General features: G+C 33.9%; 2 protein-coding genes and 1 long non-coding RNA gene across 3 annotated transcripts; 2 read left to right on the forward strand and 1 right to left on the reverse strand.

Annotated features, from left to right (window-relative positions):
* Positions 1 to 560: 560 nt before the first annotated feature.
* LOC126738888 (loricrin-like) lies at positions 561 to 5,474 on the forward strand. The gene is made up of 5 exons (XM_050444362.1): positions 561 to 728; positions 4,258 to 4,693; positions 4,752 to 4,916; positions 4,975 to 5,050; positions 5,104 to 5,474. Exons 1-5 carry the CDS (start codon positions 717 to 719, stop codon positions 5,225 to 5,227), a joined length of 813 nt encoding a protein of 270 aa, XP_050300319.1. The 5' UTR covers positions 561 to 716; the 3' UTR covers positions 5,228 to 5,474.
* LOC126738910 (uncharacterized) lies at positions 5,332 to 20,411 on the reverse strand. The gene is made up of 5 exons (XR_007661475.1): positions 20,396 to 20,411; positions 20,131 to 20,341; positions 12,463 to 12,892; positions 12,276 to 12,398; positions 5,332 to 5,474 (listed from the first exon to the last, which is right to left on the reverse strand). It is a non-coding gene; the product is annotated as an uncharacterized LOC126738910 (long non-coding RNA).
* A 298-nt stretch (positions 20,412 to 20,709) lies between these two features.
* Positions 20,710 to 27,107, forward strand: LOC126738905 (40S ribosomal protein S10-like). The gene is made up of 4 exons (XM_050444390.1): positions 20,710 to 20,864; positions 21,087 to 21,287; positions 26,428 to 26,595; positions 26,918 to 27,107. The coding sequence occupies exons 2-4, from the start codon at positions 21,088 to 21,090 to the stop codon at positions 27,021 to 27,023; spliced, it is 474 nt and encodes a 157-aa protein (XP_050300347.1). The 5' UTR covers positions 20,710 to 20,864; position 21,087; the 3' UTR covers positions 27,024 to 27,107.
* The last annotated feature ends 392 nt before the right edge of the window (positions 27,108 to 27,499 follow it).

Consider the following 27,499-nt stretch of genomic DNA (forward strand, 5'->3'; position numbering starts at 1 on the left):
AAAATGTAGGAAACACTTTAAAAAATAATATATTAGGAATATTCGTAGAATATTTTAATATTTCTTAATATGTAATAAACTTTTTCAAATGCTTGCATTTTTCTGAATTTTAGTAATATATTTCTGGATGACATGTTTGGTGGGTTAAAAATGGCAATTAAGGAAAATGCTTTAAATAATATTTAATTTTACAATAAAAAATAGGAAAAAGCCAAAAAGCGATACATGGAATATTCGTAGAAATTTTGGAATTCATTTGTGCAAAAATATTCATAAACAATTGAGATTTAACAAAAAATTTTTGTAGTAACCAAGTCCGTAAAATGTTGGAATATTCCTTGAATATTTACCCTTGACATGAAAACTTATTTTATTAGTACCTTTCCATTATTGAATAATCCATTATTAGTACCTATAAATTTCCCTACTTCCTGCTAAACCTCTTTGGAAATCCCCACGAATCGTACTCACCCTGTATACAGGGATATCCCATCTCTAACAATTGTTAATATAGCGAGGTCAACATTTTTGTTACTATATAAAATCCCATGCTAATCATCTTTTAGTCAGTTTGATTCGAGTTTCTCGGCTAATTCGTCTTGGGAAATTATCAGTAATACGGATTTTTGCATTTGGAGTTTAAAGATTAGGAATTTTTAAGTATAACGTTCTTGGAAATAGACGCGGTTATTATTGTGGTGTTAAGAGATTTTAAAATGAAAATTTTGGTAAGTTTTTGAAAAATTCGCGAGAATATTCATGAAAACTGCTATAAAATTGCTTATAAAAATGTTAAATGAATATTCGGAGGATACTCTCTAACATTTCCACACTATGGAGTTAAATAATCAATAATTAATAACTAATTAATCCTGTTAGCTAATAACTCTATTACTGCTTAAATAAAATATCAAGAATATTCCCTAAAGGAGCTCTTTTTCGATATTCCCTTGGTCATTGAAAATCCTTATCGATTAATTTTTCAGTTGCTGCACAGGATATTCTATAATTGTTATCTTTATTAATTTTCAAAGCGAGAATACTAAAAATTAATTCAGATTATTCCAAAATTAATGAATATGCAAGGACTTTTTCCTAAACCTTTTGAGAATATTTGAAAATATCGTAAAGTTTCATAAATAGTATATACGTCAATTTTATGATGAATATTATGGTATCGAATATGCCTTAATTCATTACCTGTCGAATAAGTAGATATTTAATAATAATAACAAAAAAATATATTTTTATGAATATTTCTTACAGATTATATTTGCAAATGCTTTTCAGATTATTCTAAATGTATTGTAAAATTGTATGAATATTCTTCATATGATATTCTTAACTGTCATTATTTAATATACAAGTTCTTTTTCATGTGCTTTTTGGACTATTTAGATCTATTTTTTATTGAATGAATATTTTATAAATTATATTCATCCTCAATTAATATTTAAAATTTGATATTAATTAAATATTCGACAATTTTTTAGGGTTATATTAATACATTCTCGGAATTGTGATGCCTTAAGGAAAAGTGCTAAAACACGACAAATATCCATTAGCAACGCCTCATATTCATTCACATATTCACACTACTTTGTTTGATTTGGTATCCAGTAGCGTAGACTTCAAATTGTTGGACAATTTTTTCCAAAGCTCCAACTACTAACACAGAATAGATTATAGGAAATTTGGGAAAAGTTTGACGATCTGGCAACGAAGCATTTAATTATAGATTTTCGAATATTCAAGAGTATTTCGTATATTAAATCTTCTACTAGTGATTTTTAGACTATTTAAAAATATTTAATAGTCAATGAATATTCTATAAATTATAGCTATCCTCAATCAATATTTAATTTTTTTTTGTTGAAAACACGACAAATATCTATTTACTCCTTGGCAACGTCGCATATTTATTCACGTATTTACACAATTTAGTTTGATTTGATTTCAAGTGGCGTAGAGTTCAAATTGTTGGACGATTTGTTTGAAATAGTGTCTTTAAGAGTAAGAGGGCTCGAGATATTTATTTAATTTGCTCCTTGGCAACGTCGCATAGTCATTCAATGATTCCGGTACTTAGTTTGATTTAATTTTCAGCGGCGTAGTGTTTCATTCATTCTTTTTATAAATTCCGTAAAAATAATATTTCTTATAATAGTGATATGATCTGGCAAGGAGGATTCTTGTATCTTTACTTAAGCGTGAGAGACCACGAGAGATATTTATTTGCTTCTTGGCAACGTCGCATATCCATTAATTACCATGACATTAATTATTATAAGATTTGCTTCAAGATGGTGGTGCCCATCCGTCACTTTTACATCAAGGGGTAAAATCTGCACTTAAAAACCAAAGGAAAAAATTGCATTTATTATTTAAAAAACCTCAACGAATGAGCTCTGTAGCACTTTCTCAAGAGTAATTCAAGCTATTTGTTACCCTAACTGAATTATAAAATTCAAATTCAAATTATTTATTTATGTTATTATACAATGTAGTAATTATAATACGCCAATAGCTTGTTAGCATCACAAATATATAACGTTAAAATTGAAGAAGTAGTCCATACTTGCAGTGGAGTTAATATGTCAATGGGTAACTAAAAATGCTTCGGTCATCATTGACTAAATTTATTTAAAAATTATTCATCCAACATGTTTCAGACTTATAACATGTTCATCATCAGGGATACAAATTGAGGGTTTTCGTCAATACATGTAAAATGCTATAGTGCCTCTGGCAAGGTCAAAAGGTTAAAAGTTTTATTCATTGTTAGTTGTTTTAACCTTTTGACCTTAACATGCTACATACAAGCATGCTACAAACAAGCTAAAATATAAGTATTTTAAAAAATGACAGATACTAAAGGACTTTTTCAAATTCACTCTAAAATCCCTTATGAACTAAAAAGTATTTGATGATTTCTTCTGAAGGTACCAGGAAGCATTTCATTTTATTCTTTTTTTCATTTCATTTCAGTCTCTTCTTTTTTTCATTCCAAAAAAAGCGGTAGCTACTTTGTTTGAAGTAGATCATTTATATAAATAAGAAACAAAAGTGGATTCAGAATTGACCCTGAATTATACCAACAACCACTTCTCTCCGAGAAAGCCACATTACCAATTTTAAGGACGGTTTAACAAGTATCGCAATACAACTATCTCAAAAGTGATATCTCTGTAGTTTGGCAAGCAAGAACTTATAGCAGTCGAAAGCTCTGCTAAGATCGCAAAATATACTGGACAGATACATTCATCGAAGGCTTTCTGTATTTGGGAGATGAGGTTGAAAACAGTCGATGTTGTGTTAAGGCCGCTTCTGAATCCAAACCGGCCATCCAAAAAACAGTCTCTTAGCTTGAAAAAAATCCAGAATCCAGGAGAAACTTCTCAAAAATCGACAGTATTGATAGGAGAGATATTAGCCTATAATTTGAGGGTTCATCAGTATCTCTAAAGCTACCTTCTCCCAAGTACTGATTTATTAATTTTGTCAGTGAATGTCTTAAAAAATCCCAATTATTAGTCAAAAGAAGTCCTTACTCTGTTTGTTTAGTATAGTCTTATCTCTAGAGAGAGAATATCTTTTCAAGCACATTCGGAATAAAAGAGAGAGGGTCAATCAATGTTTGTCATCAATCTGTGCCTGCAGTTTCAGAGCTATAATAATGAAGTAATCGTTGAGTTAATCTGATGGAATATTGGATGGTTCTGGCTTGGTATATTTCGCTGTTCATTGGTAATGTTGCACACACATCTCGTTAGATTTGGGCCATTTAATGATAAGATTATCATTAGCTTCTGTTTTGGCTGCTCTTACTGAATAACTTAAGATAATAAGACTTTTTGAATTCCATGCACTATTTCCCACTGTCCAATGGGTTGATATTCTTTTAAAAACTTCAAGATTTTCCTTGTTGATTTTAAATCATCATTGAACCAGTTGATACCATGATTCTGACCTTTGCGTTTCATGTAAGATTTCTGTAGAAAGGCGTTCACTGAGGGCTGTACTAAACCGTCCAGAAATATGGAAAATTTGACATCATCAAATTTGAAACTTGACCTTGCATGATAAAATTCCAACTGACCTCACTGACATTTTGAAAAAATAATCATATTTTTGAAGGGATGAAAAACTGCAACAGTTAACTAACATGGTCAAATTATTTCCACCCATGTGTAAAAACATTTTTTGGCCACATCCCATTTATCATAACGAAAATGAATACATTTCCTATTTTTCCAGACAATTTCCACGACTCTCCTTCTTGCAATCGTATCCCAGACCAGCTCACTCCCTTGCGGTGGCTGCGGTGGAGGTGGTGGCTACTCGGGAGGAGGCTACTCCGGAGGTGGAGGCACTCACATAGCAGGAGGAAGCCTCACCGCCACCATCGTAGGCCCAAGTGAACCAGGGGCAGTCATCCAAGGACCAACATCTTCAGCTAAGGTGATCGGAGCTGGCTCGGGAGGCGGCTATTCCGGAGGCGGATATTCTGGAGGCGGATATTCTGGAGGTGCATACTCGGGAGGCGGAAGCCAAAGTGCGACCATAGTAGGCCCAAGTGAACCTGGAACAGTGCTTCAAGGACCCAGCTCTTCGGCTAACGTTATTGGACCTGGTGGTGGGCATATTAGCGGTCACGACAATGGGGGGAGGATTGTGTCACCACCCAAACAAGGTTAGAAATTGTTTTTGGGTTATTTTGTCAAACCTTATTTGGTGTTTTTTTTTTATAGGAGGAGTAATTCAAGCGTCTGTCTCACCTGGATACATTTCTACGTCAGGTGGTAGCCCAGGATATTCTTCCGGGTGGCAACCCAGTGGTGGTCAAGAAAGTTACTCTGGAGGCGGAGGTGGGTGTGCTGGAGGTTGTGGTTATAGTAATGGACAAGTTGCTCCGGGTAAGATTAAATGAATTTTTATAGGGTAACGAATGAAGCAAAATTGGCGATATTTTAGGTGGAAGAGGTTCGGGAGCAGAAGGTCAATGGCAACCCGACTACAGGGAAAAACAGTTCGATGATGGCTTATACAGGTAGGTTCTTTATTCTCGGGTTATATGAATGGAAGTGAAATTTGTTTTTTTAGAGGTGAAGGTTCAAACCAATTAGGATGGGGTCAGCCTCAAGGAGGTAGCTGGGGAGGTGCGTCATATTCTGGAGGAGGACACAGCGCGCATGGAAGTGGAACCTGTGGAGTATGTGGGAAGTGATTTCTGCCATATAGGGAGGAATCGTTGCTTATATCGCTTCTGCGTGATACTGCCCAATAATTATTTTTTTGCCATTTATTGCTTATTTTGTAATAAAAAGACTATTTTAAAAAACTAGATTTTTATTTTATCATAATATAATTTTAATAAATATATATTATTAGGGAGTAACGATGACTCTGGCACCACCGTAGTAGGGCCAGTACCATGGACCCCAGCCCCACGAATAAGGTCCCCATCCTAAATACTGAAAAAGAAAAATTATATATTTAATAAATAATAATTTCAGTAGCAGAAAACTGCATTATTTTAAATAAAACATTTAAATATATAATTGTATTTTTAGATTCTGCAAAAAATTTCAAGAAATTTGATGGGCTACATGATTGCAAATTAAAAGTATAGATACACTTATCCAACAGATACTTGGTAGTGTCCTTTTTAAATTTTATCATATTTTTCTCTTGTGTAAGGTCAACAAGTAATCTGTTATGTATTTTAACAGCGGCAAAAGCTGGAAATCTTTGAAAGAACGCAGCTTGATGAATTGGGATACTTGGTTCAGCTCTACTCCTATAGTAACGATAGCCATACCTTCAGCATAACGATCTGCATTGGTATTAAAAAGGTGCAGCTGATTTTTTGCAAAAATAGCTAGCATAGAATTATACAGAACTGGAACCTGTAACTGGGTAAGGACCCAAAATCTTATGACTGACATAGCACTATAAAACATCACACTAAAAGTGATCAGAGATTGGACAGGTGCATAGTAGATGTGTTTTAGGGTATTTAGGGAAAGCTTTTCTTGTAAACACCGTATTAATGCGCAAAAACTGTTTTTAGGAATTTTAAGTAAGCTACCCCTTAGAGAGACCTTCTTCCACATCTCACAAGCAGGAAATATTGAAAACTTTGAGGCGTAGATTTGGAAAATGTCACTAATCCGGTTTTATTAGCATTCAGCCTCAGAGCATTATTACTCAAAGATTATTACACCACTTCTGCATTCTCATCACTGCTTGAGAACCGAAACAGAAAGCCCCCGGGCTAGATGCTCCGTCATGATTATCGAAGTATATCAGCATATTGGTTGACAAAACGGCCTAGAAAATCTCTGGAACACTGAGACTATCTACATACAATAGGTTTGTTCCAAGCGAATCTGGAACCAATTTCTGAACGGACATTTTGATAAATCTCGGAGAGAGGAAACCGTTTGTAACTTGTACGACTGACTTGCGCAGTAGGTGCTTGAGAGGTATCGATCGACCAGCTGTTCTGTTTAAAAAAGGTTATTTATAAAAACATTTGTTTCAATTTTGTAAAATATAAAACCTTTACTTTTACGTTTTACTGTGTGTGAGTTTTAAATTAATTAAATTTAATGTTAAGATAAAATCAAGGTATTTCCCACTGTCAACAAAACAATCCAAGATAACAAACAGACCGGCAAAACTAGATTGGGGTATACTAGCTTTACAAATGCGTTCCAAGCACATTCATTTCTCATATCGACATGAAACTGTACAAACTTCGCGCATGTGTATAAAACTGATCCAGGCGATTTCAGGATGATTCAATGAATGGTGCATATCTAGTCGCTTGGAAGAAAGCTAATATAAATAGTATACTGGGCCTAGGATTGAATATTGACACTCCTTGTTCCACCAAATGCCGAACACTGAGCTCAGTTCCCATCAACGGAACCCAAAGTTCACTCTGACCTAAATAAGAAGCTATAACCCTGGCACAATTCCCCATCAGTGCGCAGATCCCAAGCATTAATAGCATCAGATCATGGTTTTTTGTTTCCACAAATCATAAAAGAGTCCGGCAACTTTTTCTTTTCTGTCAACGTTCTCAATCACAAAGGATATAACCGCCAAGTGAATCGAATGATTGGTCCTAAAACTAAATTGGTTTTTAGAAAGAATATTTTGCATTATTCAAAATCTCATAATGCGAATGTAAATGACCTCAAATATTTTTGATATTGAAGAGACGAGAGGAATGGGTCCATATTTTTCCAAGTCCGTTCACCACCGTTACTTTTAAAAATTGGAATAACTTTTGCCTATTTTAGTTTTGTTGGAAAGATTAATACTGGAATCTTAGACAGGCTCTTATTATGTGAGCTAGAGGAACATCTATATGCTAACTAACTTTTTTCACCATTATTATTGTCTGCAGAGTATGTATTTGGCAAACCTAATATAATATGATGAACTTTATTCGCACCTGTGGTAAAGAGGAAAATGGTGAGAATTCTCCAAAACCATGCCGGCAATCTAGTTTTCAAGATTGTTACATTTTAAAATTGCTAAAACTAAAGGTTATTCTATTTCTATTTCTTAGAAAAATAATTGACTATTAGACTTTAAAATGTAAAGATTCAATAAAAATTTCAAATTACTATATTTAACGTCCTCTCGAGTAACCGACATAGTTAAGATGAAATCCAGCATCATATTTCAAACATCTTTCCTTGTTTTGACATAACCACCATGCCTTGACTATGCGGTTTATTGACAGTTGTAATTAGTGACAGGCCTGGAGTAGTATTGATTGTGGAATTTTTAATTACCAACCTGGTAAAAGTTAATTTTAAGGTCAGTTTTTTTATAAACAATTTTGTTACTATTTAGAAAAAGTATAGTGTAATTTTGGATTGGTACTTTTGGTATGAAGCTATAAATAGAGTGGGGGTGTACTGAGGTCGAAGAGGTGAAGCTCGGAAACCTGCAGTTGTTTCCTTATTGGTGTTTTGGTATCTTTGGAGTCTGGAATTTTGGCTGCTGTGTGCTGAGAGCTAAGTACCGTGATATAAATACCTGTTTTTTTACAACTTGAAGAACATCTATTTAAAGAGTCATTCATCAATTTTCATTTGTTGTTGAGCGTTCATATATTAGTTGATATTATTGGAAAAGCGTAACTGATAGTGACATTTTCATTTTGTTTTAAACTTGCCCAATTAAAAATAAATGTGGGCTCCAATAAGGATTTTATAAAATCAAAAACTTTGGTGGCGCCATACCGGATTTGATTAGAGTTGGGTAATATTTTGGTGACTTTGACACAAATATTTAAGTGCAATTATTTGGTAAGGGTTTATGTAGAGTAAGAAAAGCAGAACCCACACCGACTGTAGCTAATAGCATTGTTTTGAGGTTTTCTTTTGGGCGTTTTGAGGTAAGAGAGTATTATATTATTCGGGCACGTTGACAACTTAATTTTTGCGCTTCTCTCTTAAACTTGTAAATTGTTTTAACTTGTTTTAACTTTCTTTACAGGTCATACTTTAAAACAGCTATAATTATTATTATACTTCTACATCATACTATGTTCTTATATGAGTTCTTCTTTTAAATACATTGTATTTAAGGAAAATTGTTTCAATTGACAATTAACTAACTATTTTTTATTATTGATTTTTTTTTGGTATAACAAGATGATAAGCTTAGAAACTTTGACTTGTTAGAGCATTGATTGCGATAATAGAGATAGTCGATGAATATTCTCGAGTTGGGAGCCAAAGGACTGTCCAGCAACTGTGTGTGATACTAATCCATAGCTGGCTAAAAATTGTTTGCCAAGGGAGGAGCTCTCATAATTTACTAGAAAGTTAATATTTCAGTCTCCACAGACTTCTAGGCACCTTTTTGGCAAATACATATAGTGTGTAGCAAATTCTCCAAAATGAACAAAAAAGAATCAGCGCACCAGCTTCACTGCTTGGACAGGTATTTAATTACTTAGATGGTAAAGAAATGTTTAAGCTACCAAATCCGGAAGGCACATTTCTTGATCTTTGTTTTTCTAATATTAATGGGTCTTCTGGATTGGCGGATGATTTTTTCTTGCCGGTGACTGGCTCTCGACACACTCCGTATGAATGTGTCTTTTCAGTACCATATATGTCAAGGCCTCTGAAATATGCAGTAAAGTTTTTTTACTTCAAAAATGCTAATTTTGTATCGTTAAATAATTTCCTTGTATCTATCGACTGGTCCTTTATAAACAACACTTCTGATATAAATATTTCCCTAAATAAGTTTTATGACCTTTTGTATGAACGAATCAGCTATTTTGTGCCTATTAAGTCCTATACTACTGGTGGCTTTCCTGTATGGTTTTCAAGACAGTTAAGAAGCTTAGTTTTACGTAAGAGGATTGCTCATAAGAAGTTTAAGGAGTCTCAATTGCAAAGTGACTACTTGGTTTTCTCTGGGCTTCGGCAGTCATGCAATGTGTTGAGCGGTCAGTATTACCGCGATTATATTTTTCGTACCGAGAATAATCTATTGTCAAATCCTAGGTTATTCTGAAAACATGTAAGCAATGTTAAAAAGTCAAATATTATTCCTAAACATATGTTTTTTAATGATGAAACTAGTGATGAGGGTGGTGATACTGTTAATTTATTTGCCAAATATTTGTCAAACGTATATTCTGATAAAGCATTTCAAATACCTGAATATTACATGACAGGGCTTGTGGATCAATTCGATGTCAAATTTGTAGAGTTATCTTTAGTAGAGGTTTTTGACGAGATTCTTGGCTTACAGAGCAAGATTCTGCGGGACCGGATGTCATACCCAGCTTGCTACTTCGTGAATGTGTATGTACTCTGTCGAAGCCTATTTGCACTTTATTCAATCTGTCTTTAAAGTCGGGTATCGAGTATTTCCTTCTTTTTGGAAGAATTTGTATATTACGCCGATATTTAAGTCTGGTAATACTAGTGATGTCAGTAATTATCGGAGATTTTGTATTTAGTCAACCTTGCCTAAACTTTTGGATGCACTTGTAACCAAGCAATTGTCATGGCAATGTAAAGGCCTTATTATTAACAGTCAACATGGTTTTCAAAAAGGTCGTTCCACTGTTACTAACTTAATATGTTATGAAGGTTATCTGTTTAATGCTTTTAGTAAGGGTTCACAAGTTGATGCTGTTTATACGGATTTTTTGAAGGCGTTTGACAGAGTTAATCATGCGCTTCTACTGGCAAAGCTCCAAGCTTTGGGTTTTGGATCAAATGTTATTTGTTGGCTAAGGGACTATCTACTGGGTAGATCGCAATGTATACGGCTTAATAACTTCTTATCTAGCAGCTTTTCTGTGCCATCTGGCGTTCCTCAGGGGTCACATGTGGGTTCGTTGCTTTTTACAATCTTTGTTAATGATATAGAATTATTTGTAAGAAATTATGAATTTTTATTATTCGCTGATGATTTAAAATTGTTTTTTTCTATTGATTCTAATGTTCGATGTCAATTATTATAGGATGACTTGCATAATCTCTATGAATGGTGCAACCTTAATGGTTTAGATTTAAATGTTCCGATAAGTGTTATTCAGGAAGAATTCGCAATCTTACATTGTTTGATTATAGTATAGGTTCCACTATTTTAAAAAGGGTAGCGGAAGTTAGGGATCTCGGAGTAATTTTCGATTCTAAGTTGACATTTTTGTCTCATGCTAAAAAGTTAGTTCAAAAAGCGTATAGAAATCTAGGATTTATAACTAGATGCAGTCAAGACTTCTCATGCTCTGTCTATAAAGTTCTGTACTGTCCGTTAGTCCGTTCTGGTTTGGAGTATGCTAGTTCCGTATGGTCTCCATTTTATAAATCGCATGTTGAAAATATTGAGAAAGTCCAAAATAAATTTTTAAGAAATTGTTCTTTTAAACTTAAGGTTCCATTAGCTAATGGTCATACTGATTACAAGTCGGTCATCTCAGTTCTCTCTTTGGACCCACTTGATTTAAGGCGTAATAATCCAGACTTGTGTTTTATTTTTAAATTAATATCTGGCATAAGTGATTGTGATTATCTTTTAAATAGGCTGAATTTTCGGGCGTAAAAATTGACTAGATTGAAAAAACTCTTCTGTGTAGATTTTGATAGTAGTTCTTATGGACAGCATAATCCTATAACTAGAATGCAACGTTCTTTCGATATGTATAGTCTTGACTTTCACGTTTCTTTTAGCAGTTTTAGGAGTTCTCTTAAACTAATTAGTGGCTCGTTACTTTGACAGGTTTCTTTAAATTAATTTGTAACATTGATTGATTTATGTCTTACTATTATCTAGCTTAAGTTGTATTAATATTAGTATCTTTTGTGTTATTTTATTTTTGTATAATTGGTAGATACCGTTCAATAAATAAATAAATAAGACGTATTTAAAATAATTTTTTTTTGTTTAAGATGAAAAGATACTAACCTGTGATTAATTGACTAATACGTTTGCCTAAAAAATTTCGCCCGAGTGAGAAATCAAATCTTTAAGAACTCACTCCTGTTGGCCAGAAAGATCCACCATAAACCAAAAAGATAAACCATATCTTTCACATCTCGAGGTACACCCATCTATCCATTTATGTTTTTTGCTTGGCACTGTTTTACGTCAATGTCTGAAGCGTTTGTTACTTGAATTATTATTTTAGAATAATAATTTTGAACAATATCTTGTGTTATTGTGTTTTTTATCCTTATTTATTTCAAAAACTGTTTCACCAAACTATAGCATGTGAGCCATCAAACTTTCATCGAATTTTACGTAAAACTTAAGAATCTAATAATATACGTGAAAATCCTATTTAAAATAATGAATTTGCGATCTACTTTCTGTATAATTGGAACCACTACTAGCCTAAAAACATTTTAGGCAAAAAATCCTAAATAGCTTAAGTTCACTACCAAATTTTCAGGTTTTTTTGAATTATAGTCAGCCTAACACATCTGTCAACTTTGTTATTTTAAATAGGACACCCTGTATATTATTGCATTTTTATCTTCTTTATATAATTCTAAGAAATTTGATTGGTCATATGCCATATCTTGGTGCAAGTTTTTGAAATAAAAACCACAAAAAGTCATAAAAATTGCTATTTTTAACACACTATGTTTCGGAAAACCATTTGACCTCTCAAATTTTGCGGAATTTTCCACAGAATCCAATTTAATAATACATAGGGTGTCCTATTTCAAATAATGATTTAAATACGAGAAATTATATAGTTGAGAGATACTTACAAACCAGGGTTTTGGATTTGGTTTAGGATCTGGCGAAGCTTCCGGATTAGCGTCTGGATTCGCTTCAGGTGCGGGCATGGCCAGATTTCCCACAATAAAAAGCATAAAAAGAACAAGGAAAGTCTAAAAAACGTTCAAATTTGAAATTTATCTCCCAAAGTGTAGAAGTTTCGGAGTGTATTCTTACCTTTAAATGCATCTTAACGAACTGAATTCTAACAGCGTACACCCGCAGTCAATAAAATTTATATTGTTTATGCGTTAAAAACCGATCAGGAACTTAATAAATAGAAATTTAATAACGTAATCGAACGTTGTACCTTAAGAAAAAAAAATTAAAAAATTAAAACTAGTCGCGTAGTGCAAACGTAATGAAACTTCCCCAATATTTATGCAATTATAAATTGATATACTACTTAGAATTAATTATTTTATTCGATTTTTTATTAACATTTTTTTGTACCTAGTGACATCGATTTAAAAAAATATTGAGAACTGGGTAAACAAGGTAAAAGAAATATAATATGTTTTTATTTATTGGCTCCTAACCATGCTATAGCCTGAGTAGAAATCGTATGCAGGACTGTCTCCAGTTGGTAAATCGTCATGGTATTCATCTGCAAAAAAAAACAAATATCCTTAATATCATTTTTGGCATACCGCATTAACGTCTTATTTATAAACTGGCCGTTCCAGTCACGCAGTTCAAGTGACGCAGTTCAAGTGTCGCAGTTCCAGTTCGTTCATCATTCTGGAAACCTTAAGACGTTTGACGTTCATTATACAGAATATTAATTAATTGAGTGCCGATAATATAGGCTGTGAATCCTCGGCTTATTTTAAGCTGAAAAATTTATACTAACATATGTCCTAAAGTTCTTATTTTTTCCAGCTACGGGTGTTAACATTTTATGAAAAAAGTGAGTTTTTATCATCATTTTGTTATTTTATTATTATTTCGATATTTTCATAAAATTTTGAACCCAAATTTTCATCATTAATTTTTCAAATTTTGACCAGTGGTGTCCTTTTTTGATATTTTGTTCAGTGGAGACACTTTTTTGGTACAAGAACTAAATTGTCAACTGATCTGTCGAGTATGACATAGTTGGATTAACTGAAACATGATTTTAGGAACGCATTTATACTTCTGAATTGTTTAGTGATTCTTAGAACTTAGAAGAAGAAGAATTTGGACCACTAGTAGAGGCGGAGGTGGTGTCTCTGCAGAAGAATATATCTGAGTCATAAAAGAGCATTTAAAAAAAATATATTTTTTTTATTTTAAAATTTAATGTTATGATTTCTTTCTGTTCTACTGGATGGTTAAGCTTATTTACTTTTTTTTAAGGATTCGCAAATATACATTTTTGTCCTTTTTCTCGGAAAAATAAAACAGTAGTATACTCGAAGTTCTTTTCTGATAAAACTTTTGCCAACAAATTTTACAATACTAAATTGTCCTTCTTCAAGATCCAATTTCTGATCAAAATCTGGTCAACTGACTTTCTAGCAGTGACGTGGCTCTTTATATACTCGGCAGAACACTGTCCAAAAGATTTGCTAACCTTTCATGTGTCTCCAGAGATGTCGTACTGTTTGCCCGCTTGTGTCATTTCGGAATGATAGCTGGTATTAGCGGCATTGCTATTATCGTTACACTGCCCCCTCTCTAAGTTTATTTGGTCTCGAAATGATTCCAAAGATACCGGCAGAAGGTTCTTGCAACTGGACCTGTTGTAGAAATAACAATCAACAGTTTTCTCCAGAGAAAGACATTGGGGAGAAAAACCACTTTTAACATACTGCAAATCATCCTCCAGTGCAGGTTATCGAGTCCGCATTTGAAGTTAGGAATTGCTGGATTTCTCAGGTACTTGACAAGTAATTCCTCATTGGGAGAACAAAAAAACCTCCCGGATGTTCGCTTTTAGCTTTTGATGTGATGCCTCTTTGGTAACCATGTAGAACATATTTTTACTAGTCTCTTCTGAGCAAGCTGAGTGCTTGCTTGACTCTAGGGTTAGACCGACGCAGCTCTTGGATTATTTCGAACTTTGTACGGAAAACCTCAGATATTCTTCTAGACAGTTGTAGATCCACATCAACCACACAATGTGCCAAAGTATACTCAACTGAAGCAGTAAACCGGTCTTGCTGCACTTTACATGTCACGCCATACCAACTCTTTTGACTTAGAATGGTGAATCATAAATTCCTCAAATGCCAATTCCGACTCCGGTTGGATTTTCCGCACTTCAGAATCTTCGCGGTTTCCTTAATGAGGTGCCAGACGGTTAAAGAGAATGAGTCCAGCTTTACACCTCGGTGGCTTTTCTATTCTGCAAAGAACGTCGTCGATAACTTACAGCACTTTCTATTACCCATCCCAGGATGGTTGAAGTTTCGGTGACAGACCCTTCTATCTCTTAGGGTCGTAAAGCCAAAACCAATTCCCGTTGTCGTACTTCTGGTCTTTGGCATTGACATCATATACGTCCTTCATCCGATCGCTGGCACCTTAAATAGAAATGTGCACTTGACTATGAATGACATCAATTTTTCTACTCAGCTTACTAACGTAGTCCTTCTTCCGAAATCGGTTCCTGGCGGGCAACCAAACTTCAGATTGCATGACAGACGGAATTCATCACTATTTAAGCCGGAGACTCTTCTATACTCCCATGGATGGTACAATTGATAGATTGATGAGCCAGCAGGAACAAATAAAGAAACCTATCCCAGTCTCTTTGGTCGCTCGAGACTACTCTAGCCAAATACCGAATAATATTCTATTCATTTGTTCCATTAAGCCATCTGCGGCTGTAGTGCAGTAGTCCTCGATTTCTTGATTCAAATCGACACCATGGTATACCAAATCGACAGATCCATTCCTTTATTAAAGAGTCGGCGACAGTGGAGGCTTTCTGGTTTGATAGAGACATTTAGGCACAACGATTTGCTATCTTTCCGCTTTGTTGTAGTCGTCAAGCATTTTTCGCCTCAAGAGTCTATCTTCTTATTGTTCCCCACCTGAGTTGACATTGGGAGAATACTTCACACCTTCTTCCCAAGTTGGCTTCTTTATCCAGGATAGGATTGTCTGGATATTATAAGAGACCAAGAGGAAGATTCCGCCTCTTGGTCTCTTATAAGATCCCCATATTGTCAAGTATCATCGACCCGGAATCCTCCGGACAGGATCTTCTCAATACGGCTTGCTGAATACAGGTCGATAATCGCCCGTTTGCATTGACCTTCCTTATTTTGGAGGAAGGACAACTGCGCCTTGGAACTAGCGCATTCTCAACAGTGTCTTCTGATATGACCTGCTTTGCTACATTTCCTGCACTCCAACTTTCGGCCCAGGCAGCTACGCCCGCCATAAACCCCGCTAATAATCCGCTTGACCGATTCCTCTGACCCTTGTTCGTATTCGTGAGTGAGACCCTTGTCTACGGGAGAGTTAATTAAAAGTGTTGACGTTAAATGTTGCGATTCTGTTTTGAACTTCCTGGATCTTGTCCTCCATCAATGAAAAAATCCAATTTTTTAGAGAAGAAGTTTTCTAAATATCTTCTCTTAATTCCTTTTTTAAATTGGCATTGTTTCCTAAAATATTTTCTTCCGACCTAATAGAATTCTCTCTTAGCCTTTCCACAAGCTCACTTTTTAAATGGGCATTTTTCAAAATCTTTTCCTTAATTTTTGCAGAATTTTCCAGCAATTTAGTTTCCAAGTTGGCAGAATATTGTTGTATCTTAGCAGCATTTTCTAGCCAATCATTTTTCAAACCTTGCAACAATTGACCAATAATACTTGCATCACAAAAATTAAGTTGTCCGGGTTATCTATTGCCTTCCTTAAGTAATGTGTTAAGAAGTTACTCCAGCAATTTATTTCCCGTCCTATCGCTTTCTTCCAGCCTCCTTTACAGCTCAGCAACTTTTAAGTTTACCTCTGGCATTTTCAAACACTTTAAACTAATTTATTTCAATTTAAAATCATTAATTTTTTACCAATGTCCAGTTGACTTACCTCCAATTCATGTCTTACACATGTTATCAATGTCGCGTTTTTACCCGATGATTCCAATGAATTCCTGACGAAGAACAGCAGATATTTGACTACATTGACAAGTGATGTAAAAGTAACAAATGACATTGATAGCTGTCAGATATTAAAACAACAGCCCACAAACGTACTACTGTACTTATATCATGCATTTTTGGAAACCGTAAAACCAAATGGCAACAATGGCGCCACTCAATTAGGTGTTATCCATAATGTAATACCACATTTAAATACACAACTAACAGATGACGTCAGTGGCTGCCATATAGGACCACCATGAAACACTAGAACCTCAGGACGTTCAACGGCTATGCTGACTCGTTCTGTAGCACTTTCCGTGTCTCTCGCACGTTCGTTTCTCTCTCGCGCTTATATAACCCAGTATTATGCAGAAACGTCAGCCTGCTTTTCCAAGGTTAAGTCGTATAGTTGTTATTTTATTTTTGTGAGCACACTAAATGATGCGCATTTCATATGCAAGTGAGCAAAGCTGTGCAGCTTTTAGCTTCCCCTACCAGTACCCGTTGAGAGATTATAAGGCTCTTGGGGACCACTTTGATGTGAGGGCTGACAAGTAACATGAAGGTGACAAATGTCATGGACAGTTGTCAAATCTCGAGACCAAAGCTCTGATGTAAGACGTATGTTGGTGAAAATATGATTGAAATATTGTCCTATCGTTGGTCAAGTAACCATCAAAAGTTAATATATTAGGAATTTAATCAATAATGGGGATAGAACCCTGATAGGCATATGATAAGTATGACATCCATGACATGGCGCCATTCTAGTTATACCGACCATAGCCGCAACCACGGAAAAGCAGATTAGACGTCGGAAATACGGCAGCAAGGCACGTACACGTTTCTTAAGATGAACTTTTCATGCATCCCTCATACGATGGTCCAATCATCCAACGTAAATCTGATTGGTTAGATAGTTTTCAATTAAATACTTAAATTCCATAGGAACATTTTAACAAATCTTCCGTCACTGGATGAAGGTAAAATAAATTAAATGACATGACATTGTGTTTACCTTTTTTGTTTGTTGTGTTTGATATTTTATATTTAAAAAAATAATTTTTGTTGGTATCCTTTCATAAAGCTAGTAGGATAGTAATATATAATACTAGCTACATCTGTAGGTTCCTAAACATCCTGAACTGGACAACATTCCTAACTTGGATATGTGAAGGAACAGTTTCCATGGAGGTACTACTACTGGTAAGTTATATTTTGTATACATTCATTTTAAATGATGTTTTGAAGTGGGGAACTGAAACTTAGCTCACTTTTATACTCTAGAAATCTTTAGTAAGAAAGGTAGGAAGAAAATGTTATTATGGACAATTCCTAATAATAATTATTACTAGGTATAAAATGAAAATGTTGTCTTAGATGCCCCAAAAAATATATTGTTTTTATCTCTTATTTTATTGAAAACCAAAAATAATTGAAGAAAATATATTCCAAGACTTTTTCAATTTTTAGGAAAGGAAAAGAACAAGGTGTGTCTACTACGAATTACTTAATAAGATTAAGCTTGCTGATACAGAAAAATATATTAACTAGTTAGAAATATTCTTTGCTGCCCTCATGTGGCACTTGCAGCAGCTTTATCTGGAGTAGAGTTCCCTCTTTTTGAGTCTTTAAGGCTAATATCAGATATTCTCTGATACATGGGATTAATATATTGCATGGTAGTGATAGGTACCGGCACTGGTGCTTTTAAAATGAGCTCTTTTACCACATTCTGATTAGCCTTTCCCTTACGTGTCACTTTATCATCACTAATGGGAGATGGAGCAGGTGAAGAAGCAATTCTGACATTAACAATAAATAGGAGAAAATATTGACAGATATAATAATTTCGCACTGATGTCCATCGGATATCGGATACATGAAAGCCGATTCAATTTAAAGATAACGTAATTTTCTGACCAATAAAAGGCCAGTATTTCCACCAATAGAAATGGTTTCGTACCGTCGTATGATCGTATAATGGATGCATGAAATATCACTTTTAACCTGTGCGCAGACAACCAACAGGTGGCGTGACAAATAAGATTGACAGATGTCATACCTAAATCTTGAAAAGCATAGTAGGCAACCTCTTCTACATATGTATACAGGGTGATTTTCAACCTATGCGCATAAACTTGGGAAATGGTAGATGATCATATGGTGATCACTTGGTGATCAATAATGAGTAATAATCAGAAAAAAATTTAGTAAAATATTTTTGGTTTCCGAAATAAAGTTAAACAAATGTCAACAGAACGTGTATCAGACGAACTTATTTTATTTATTAATTATTAACTGATAGTAAACAAGTCATAATGTTTGAAATTTGTTGTTTGGAATCTTTAGCAGTACTTAGTTTGTTGGTGGCTGTGATCGTTTTCGATCGTTATTTTCACACGAACAAAATAAAAGCGTCAAATGTAATGGCGCACATTTTACAAACGATGAACTTGTCGACATGGTTTTGGTTTACGAAGAAACGCATCAGAATGCAGTGGCAGCAGCTGATCTGTATGCCCAAAGATTTCCCCGAAGATATCACCCGAGACGTGGGGCTTTCTTACGTGTTATTCAGCGGGGTAGAGAAACTGGCAATTTGCGGCCGCGGCCTGGACAAGATGGAGGAGCTATTAGACCTAGGCACATTCTAAATCTGGAGGAGGATATTTTAGAAGTTATCGAAGAACAACCTGGAATTAGCACTAGGGCAATTGCAGCGCGATTTGGAATATCGCAATCTACAAGTTGGCAAATTTTAAGGCACGAGTTGCTGTACCCATTTCATGTGCAGAGGGTACAAGCCCTACTTCCAAGAGATTTGCCGCTTCGAGTACACTTTTGTGAGTGGTTGTTACATCACCTGCAGTTAAGCCCAAACTTTACCATGAACATTTTAGTTACGGATGAGGCAAATTTTACGCGCAATGGAATTTTCAACTTTCATAACACTCATTACTGGGCTTTGGAAAAACCGCATATTACACGGAGAACATACTTTCAACGACGTTTTTCTGTAAATGTATGGGCTGGAATTCTGAACGGGATGCTCATCAGATCTTTTATTCTGGAAAATCGTTTGACTGGTGCTCGGTATTTAGAATTTTTGCGCAACAATTTACCAGTGCTCCTTGAAAATGTGAATCTCAATGTTAGGCAGAACATGTGGTTTCTTCATGATGGTGCTCCACCACATTTTTCACGACCAGTGCGACAACATTTAGATCGTGTGTTTCCCGGTTGATGGATAGGCTGTGATGGTCCAGTTGGGTGGCCCCCTCGCTCGCCTGACCTTAATCCATTAGACTTTTATTTGTGGGGTCATATGAAAACAATGGTGTATGTCAACGAAGTTGATACTGTGCAAGAGCTACGACATCGCATAAACGCTGCCAGTGACGCAATTCGCCTACAGCCTGGTTTGGCCCGTACATGTACGTCTTCATGGATTCGACGAGCTCAAGTCTGTATCGAAAATAATGGAAACAACTTCGAACAGTTGCTTTAAATTAGTTTAAATTAAACACGTTAAAAAATACACGTTTTTTATTAAAAAAAATATGAATATCTCCAAAACTAAAAATATTTTACTAATTTTTTTTTTCATTATTACTCATTATTACTCATCAGCTATCATTTCCCAAGTTTATGCGCATAGGTTGAAAATCACCCTGTATATATGCCGATTTTAATAATATCAAACGTATGTTTATATTATCCGATATTGTGAATTTACTAATTTTCTCGGCTTTACTTACCTCCGTCATTAATATGATTGGAAACTGGAATGGAAGGATAATAGACTGTATATCCATTTACACCTGGATGTTGCTCTGGATGGCTGGCAGCTCCTAAGATATGCGGCTCCGCATATTGGGTATCTACATATGATTTTTGGTGGCGATGGTTGTTATTTCGACCGCCCGCATAGCAAAGGGTTGCAGTAATCAGCATTAAGATAAAGACACACTAAAAACCATTACTTGAGCAATAAGGTTAATTTATAAAATAAAATATTAATACTTGCAGAGTATTTCATGTTTAATTAATTAATGCCACTATAATTTTCTTCCTAGTTTATTTTATATGGTCAAAGGATCATATTGCAAACCAGTATTGGCAAGTAAGTAATATAATATCTGGTATTAACGCTAACCACCTTTGAAAATAATATGGTTTCTGTAGGTCAGGTTAATAAATTAAATATCGTTTTATTGTAAACTTTGGTCAGTTTATTACCTAAAGCAAGTTGCTTCCCTTTAGCATAAAATTTTAAATTAGAACATTTTGTTTTTACTACTTTCTAATTAGAGTATTTTATTTTGTTTAGGATCCTTATGACGTCATAGGATATAAGAAATGTTGCTACGTTGCTAAGACCACAATAAACAACTGCCAATGTCAAAAGAAGAAGACCAGCTGTCACAACAAAATTTCTAACATGGCAGTTTCTTCTTTCGGTTTTTGACAGCCGTGTAAATAGGTAGTTCAAGTACGTGAATTTATATTTTCAAAAATTTAAATAATCCTAAATCTTAGTGAAGTGAATTAAATTGGAAATAAATCGTTAAGGTTTATACTTTCCGTTCGTGTCGATATTTTCCCCACGAACGCATTTTTTTTCCATAAAAAAAGTCAAAAATTCTCTCTGTTTTTCTAACCTCCAAATAATCTTAAGGAAAAAGGAAAGTTAAATTGGTAATTTACTTTTTAGGATGTTGATGCCAAAAAAGAACAGAGTAGCCATCTACGAATACCTCTTCAGGGAGGGTGTTATGGTAGCTAAAAAGGACTACCATGCCCCTAAACATCCTGAGCTGGAAACCATCCCTAACTTGGAAGTAATTAAAGCCCTACAGTCCATGAAGTCCAAAGGATATGTGAAGGAACAATTTGCATGGAGGCATTACTACTGGTAAGTTATATTTTGTATGTGTTTATTTTAAATGTTTTTTTTTAAGGGGAATTGAAAATTATTTCACCCTTATACTCTGGAATCTGCGGTCAAAATTCATCAAAAGATTATTACTGGGATAAGAAATAAGTCACTGAACACAATTAAAAACATTATACACATCATATTTTTTAAGAATTCTTTGGTTTAGTTAAAAGTTAAGGTTTTATTTAATTTATGAATTAAACTTAAGAATTTTCTTGTTATCTAATTTTGTATTAATAGTTTTTTTTTCCAAATAAATAATTGTTACATTACATCTTAAGTAATTTAGGTACTATAGAGTTAATGTGGACTAGGAATGAAAGTATGATGGGGTATGCACACAAACATTAATTTTCAATTATTAATTTATTTTTGGAATGGGAATTGTTGATATTTTAAGTAGGTCAGGAATCCGTGGTTCAATAGAGGAGTTTATCAGGTTCATTAAAGGCTGTATTATGTTTAGGTGGTAGGTGCTTTATTAATGTTAGTAGACAATAATCAAATGCAAGAAGCTATTTGTATAACATGTATATATTTTTCTAGAGTACTAACAGAGTGCTTTCGGCTAACAAATAGCTATCAACAGTTCTACCTAAAATGTGTAAAGAATATAACTTCAAAAACTTCACTAAAATTATAACACTTCCAGGTCAAAATAAATAATAAAAATAGCAAAAAAACTCTCTAAAGGGATCAAAGCATAAAAAATGACAAACCTTTTTTTTTTATAGACAAATTTACCTCACAATTTAAAAGTCCAGACATAGAAGACAATAAACATCATTAAAAAGACTATACAGGGTGATTTTTATAAGAAGGTCATGCTTTTGGGGGATGATAGAGAGGACATTCAAATATAACTTTTGATATAAGACACTATGGGTCAGAAATGCCTCCAAAGCAAAATACAGGGGACTGTTCAAGATATCGGTGTCAAATTTTCTCAATAAACCTACCTAATAAAGATGCTTTAAATGTAAAAAGTAAATGTTTTAGTTTCAACCAGTGGCATAGATCAGATAGGCATTAGAGTAATTTTTTAATAAAAAAAAATAGTATGCCACTGATAATCAAAAATTTTAAGAAACCTTGGTTTATTTAACAGAAAAAAAGGTATCCTGTATCTTTTTCCCAAAAGGCACTATTTTATCAGAATTTTAAAATAAATAACTTTAATAATAAAAACTAAGGAAAAAAAAATCATTGGATAACGTTAAAAAATACTAAATAATAAATAATAATAATTAATTTAGAAGGTGCTCAAAGTGGCCGCTATTTTGTTGGATACAGAGCCTGCAGCGTAATGTTAGATTGTCGTGAATTTTCTGAGTAACTTCACCCCTATCTTTAATTTTGCCTGCAGCTACTGCAATGCGAGCCAAAAGATCATGTTCATCTGGCACAGGTGTAGAATAAATAAGATGGTCCAAATGACCCCACAAATAAAAATCACACGGATTTAAATTGGGGGAGCGCCCTGGCCAAGCCACTGAGTCTCCCCTCCCAAACCAATGTCTAGGATATCTTGGGTTCAAATATTCCCTGACAATGCGACCATAGTGTGCCGGACAACCATCATGTTGAAGCCACATTATTTGCCGAACATCCAATGGCACATCTTCTAAAAGTTCAGGCAGTACATCTCAAAGAAAAATCAAATAATTCCCTGCAATGACACGTCTTGGCAAAATGTACGGACCAATCAAGTTCTCCCCTACAATGCCTGCCCAAACATTCACAGAGAATATTTGTTGGTAGCCACAGATAAATTTAGCATGAGGGTTTTCATCAGCCCAGACATGATTGTTTCTTAGGTTGAAATGTCGCTCTCGGCAAATCATATTTGTCAATCAATCATGTCTGGATGCAGCCCCTTGTTGAAGATACCAAGTGGCAAACGCGAACCTATTAGCATAGTCTTGGGGCAACAGATGCTGAACCTTTTGTTTTTTAAATGGATAAAGGTGGTTATCATGCAAAACTTTCTAAACCAATGTTTGGCTTATCCTCAGGTGATCAGCAATTTTTCGCGTACTTGTATTTGGATCCTCTTCAATATTGTGAAGTATTTCCTCCTCAACATTATCACGAATAGGTCTTGCACGAACTCTTATGCCTGGGTTCACCTAAAACAAAAAGTACATGTTAATTTTTTGTTTTTATTTTTTTTAAGTAGGTACTTACTTGTAATTGTCCTCTCTCATGTAGACTCCTGTCGACCTTAAGAAAAAATCTTCTCTCTGGGACCATTTGATTGGGAAAATGTTAAGCATAAATCATGTGAGCCAATACAGCATTTCCTCTGGATTCACCAAGGGTTAAATGCATATTTGCCAATTCATTCCACGTAAATCGCTCCATAACATTCAAAATAAAGCAACGGCAGAACAACTACCTTATTTAAATTAATCAGGAAGATGATGTTTATAACAAAGTTTTGATTCGTATGTCAAAAATATCCTAGCAACTGTCAAAGCTATTAGTTATTTTATTTATTTATTTATACTCTTACAAACACATTTGAAATGTAATTATATGTGGGAGTGCTTACTGGCTTGCAGAAAGAAAAAGGAAAATCAATAATAATGATGAAACTAAACCTACACTAAAACTAATAACATTTATTAAAATACACCTACTTACAATTAAAAATTCAAAACAAAAAGAACAGATTAACAAGTAAATGATTAATCAGATAAAGATACAAAATCAGTCTTAATTTGGCGAATACTAATATTAAAGAGGTCTATATCATATTTTTGTATATAATTATTACATTCTTGCATCATTCTATTAAATGGCGAACAACTTGAGGGTGAACACTGGAAAAGATTGTTATTTCTTATTCTCAAATTGATTTTAGGAACAGCAAATGATAGATGATTAATTAAAGAACAGTTCTTATATTTTAAGTTGTTAGTTATGTAGTAAATAAATAAGACATCATTCTTATTACGCCTAACACTCAATCTTACCATTTTAAATTCAATTAGCATACTATTATAGGAGATCATATAAGGATATGCATTATGTGTTCTTAAGTACAGGTATCTTAAAAATCTTTTTTGGACCCTTTCAATCATATTAATATGCACCATTGCTTTAGGTGCCCAGATAACTGAGGCATACTCCAAGATCGGTCTGACCAATGAGTTGTACAGAATTATTATTGATTTTATTTGTTTAAAATGTTTTGTATTTCTTATTACAAAACCAAGAAGCTTATATGCTTTGTTTACAATAGTTTCATAGTGTTGCTTAAATTTGAGATTTGTTTGAAAACAGACTCCAAGATCCCTAAATTTACTTTTCCTAGTTAACGATAAATTATCAATTTTGTAATCAAAATTTATAAATTGCATTTTTCTTGTGAAGGTTAGAATTTGACATTTATCTATGTTTAATGACATTTTGTTATCATGTCCCTCTTTGCAATTTGCGTGGCATTGAGTTAGCGGATATGCACACTCTGCGAATCCGATGAGTTCGTGTGAGACCAAATACAAGTACCCAAAAAATTGCTGGACACCAACTTTATCCAATTAAAAAACAAAAGGTTCTGCATCTGTTGACCCATCTTCAACAAGGGGCTAAACACCCAGACATTTGCCAAGCTTTTGGTTTGGAAATTAAAGATAGGGGTGAAGTTATTCAGAAAATTCACGACAATTTAACATTACGCTGCAGGCTCTGTATCCAACAAAATGGCGGCCACTTTGAGCACCTTTTAAATTAATTATTATTATTTATTATTTAGTATTTTTTAACGTTATCCAATAATTTTTTTTCCTCAGTTTTTATTTAAGTTATTTATTTTTAAATTCTGATAGAATGGTGCCTTTTGGGAAAAAGATGCAGGATACCTTTTTTTCTGTTAAATAAACCAAGGTTTCTTAAAATTTTTGATTATCAGTGGCGTACTATTTTTTTTTATTAAAAAAATACTCTAATGCCTATCTGATCTATGCCACTGGTTGAAACTAAAACATTTACTTTTTACATTTAAAGCATCTTTATTAGGTAGCTTTATTGAGAAGATTTGACACCAATACATCTTAAACAGTCAAAAAACTAAAAATTTATTTCTTAATTTTTTTTTAAACTTTAACCCTCTGTATTTTGCTTCAGAGGCATTTCTGACCCATAGTGTCTGATATTAAAAGTTATATTTGAACGTCCCCTATCATCCCCCAAAAGCATGACCTTCTTATAAAAATCACCCTGTAAATACAGAGACAGAACGACTAATAAAATTATGTGTAATATAAATTATGTAAAATATAATAAAAATGAATTGTGTATGTATCTTTAACATTAATCTGATGAAGGGTATTCATTATTTGGAATTGTTTTTCTTAATCTATATAAATAGGTGGTACATAAACAAAGTAATATATCAGATGAGCCAACTTGGGTGTACAAATTTCATGATTAAAGTGAATGAAGTCTTATTTAATCAGAAGATCCATCTCCAGATTTAAAAATGAAGTTGTAAAGCTTAGGCGGTTGCAAAGGGTGGGAAAGCTTTTCTCCACAAATGAAAATGCTAATCTTTTTGTTAAGAGTTATACATTTCATTTCTTACATGTAAACTGTAAACATCACAGCTATGTGGTGAAAGAAAGAATTAATTTTAGAGTCTGATGATGAGTGAATTCATTCAAATGCATAATTTTTAACAAAAAGATTGGCATTTTCATTTGTGGAGAAAGGTCTTCCCGCTCATCCCAACCCTCTATATTATAGCCACTCCAATTTAAGAATGTCATTCTTTCTTATAAAGCTAATTATTCAAAAATCAGAAAAATTTACTTCAATGAGCAAAAGGTTAATAAAGAAAGAAAAAATAAAGAGATCTGTCTAATATAAAATTGTAGGAGTGGTCCTAGAGGTAGTAGAATGATCCCTTGTGAATATTAAGATCATTTAGTACTGACATTAATGGAGAAATGTTATTGTTATCAAATAATTCTATTTAATACAAGTTGGCATTATAAGCGAGTTTTTTAAAATTTACAAAAATATTGTGTTATACAAATGTTTTGTCTATATTTTATTGTGTTCCTTTTCTCTCAATTTGTTCGTTATATTTTACTATTGAATTTGTTTCTAGGTACTTGACCAACCCTGGTATTGAATACCTCAGGACCTTCTTGCACTTGCCCCCTGAAATTGTCCCATGCACCCTCAAGAGACAAGCTAGGACTGAAGCCGCTCGTCCCAGACCCGCTGGTGCTCTCAGAACTGAAGGTGGTCCAAAGGAAGACAGGACAGGATATAGGTAACTTTAAATTCAAATAATTTATTGTCTAATATATGATAATGTGTCTATTATGATATGAATAATGAAATCTTATATCTTAAAAAAAATCATTCAAGTGTTGACTTTAGAGGGTAGCAATTAAAAAGTAATTTTCTTTGCATCGTATTGACCCTGGCTCAATTATCTGCATTCTAATTCTCATGATATTTATGGATAATTTGGAAAATGACTGATAATATATCCTTAACATTTTTCACCATGAAAGGCAGCCTTAAGAGCAGAAAACTTGGAAAATAAGTTTGAAAATCTCATTTTAATGTTTATTTTTTTTGTTTTTCAGGAGAAACCCAGCTGGTCCTGGTGGCCCAGACAAGAAAGCTGATGTGGGTGCAGGCACTGGCGAAGTGGAATTCCGCGCTGGTTTCGGAAGAGGAAGGCCTCAATAGACGCGACTTTTTTAAATTACTTTTTTAATTTAAGTTTTTAAAAATGAAGTGAAAAAACAGCTGAATTAAATTGATTTGGTGAAATTTTGGTTTTATTTCTAGCATGTGCCTTTAGGCAATTACAGATTCAGAAGAATGTGCTATATATTATGATATTTTAATCATAGTATTTATTCATGCGGACAAGTTAAAGAAAATCTTACACACGTCAAAATAGACTAGCACTACTATATTAAAGTCGTACGTTAAAAACAATATAAAGTACCTATACACCACAAAGCACGGTTAAGATCTTTAAAAATTCCTACAATTAATTTGCAAATAAAATGTTCTTAATATACAGGGTGTCCGGAAGCTAGATACAATCCTTTAAGGGGTGATAGCTGACTTAATTTCAAACATTTTAAGCTAAATATGTGTAGGTCGAAATTTTTGCTTTTTTCTCAAGAAATATCAAAATTTCACACTTAAACGGT

The sequence above is a fragment of the Anthonomus grandis genome, chromosome 7 (genome assembly GCF_022605725.1).
Source record: "Anthonomus grandis grandis chromosome 7, icAntGran1.3, whole genome shotgun sequence".
Taxonomy (NCBI): domain Eukaryota; kingdom Metazoa; phylum Arthropoda; class Insecta; order Coleoptera; family Curculionidae; genus Anthonomus; species Anthonomus grandis.

Excerpts from the sequence above, each read along its gene's own strand:
- LOC126738888 (XM_050444362.1), top strand. Across the intron at positions 4,917-4,974 it reads TAATGGACAAGTTGCTCCGG|GTGGAAGAGGTTCGGGAGCA; the intron begins GTAAGATTAAAT and ends GCGATATTTTAG. Across the intron at positions 5,051-5,103 it reads TTCGATGATGGCTTATACAG|AGGTGAAGGTTCAAACCAAT; the intron begins GTAGGTTCTTTA and ends TTGTTTTTTTAG.
- LOC126738905 (XM_050444390.1), top strand. The coding sequence starts at position 21,088 with ATGTTGATGCCAAAAAAGAACAGAGTAGCCATCTACGAATACCTCTTC. Across the intron at positions 21,288-26,427 it reads GCATGGAGGCATTACTACTG|GTACTTGACCAACCCTGGTA; the intron begins GTAAGTTATATT and ends ATTTGTTTCTAG. Across the intron at positions 26,596-26,917 it reads GAAGACAGGACAGGATATAG|GAGAAACCCAGCTGGTCCTG; the intron begins GTAACTTTAAAT and ends TTTGTTTTTCAG.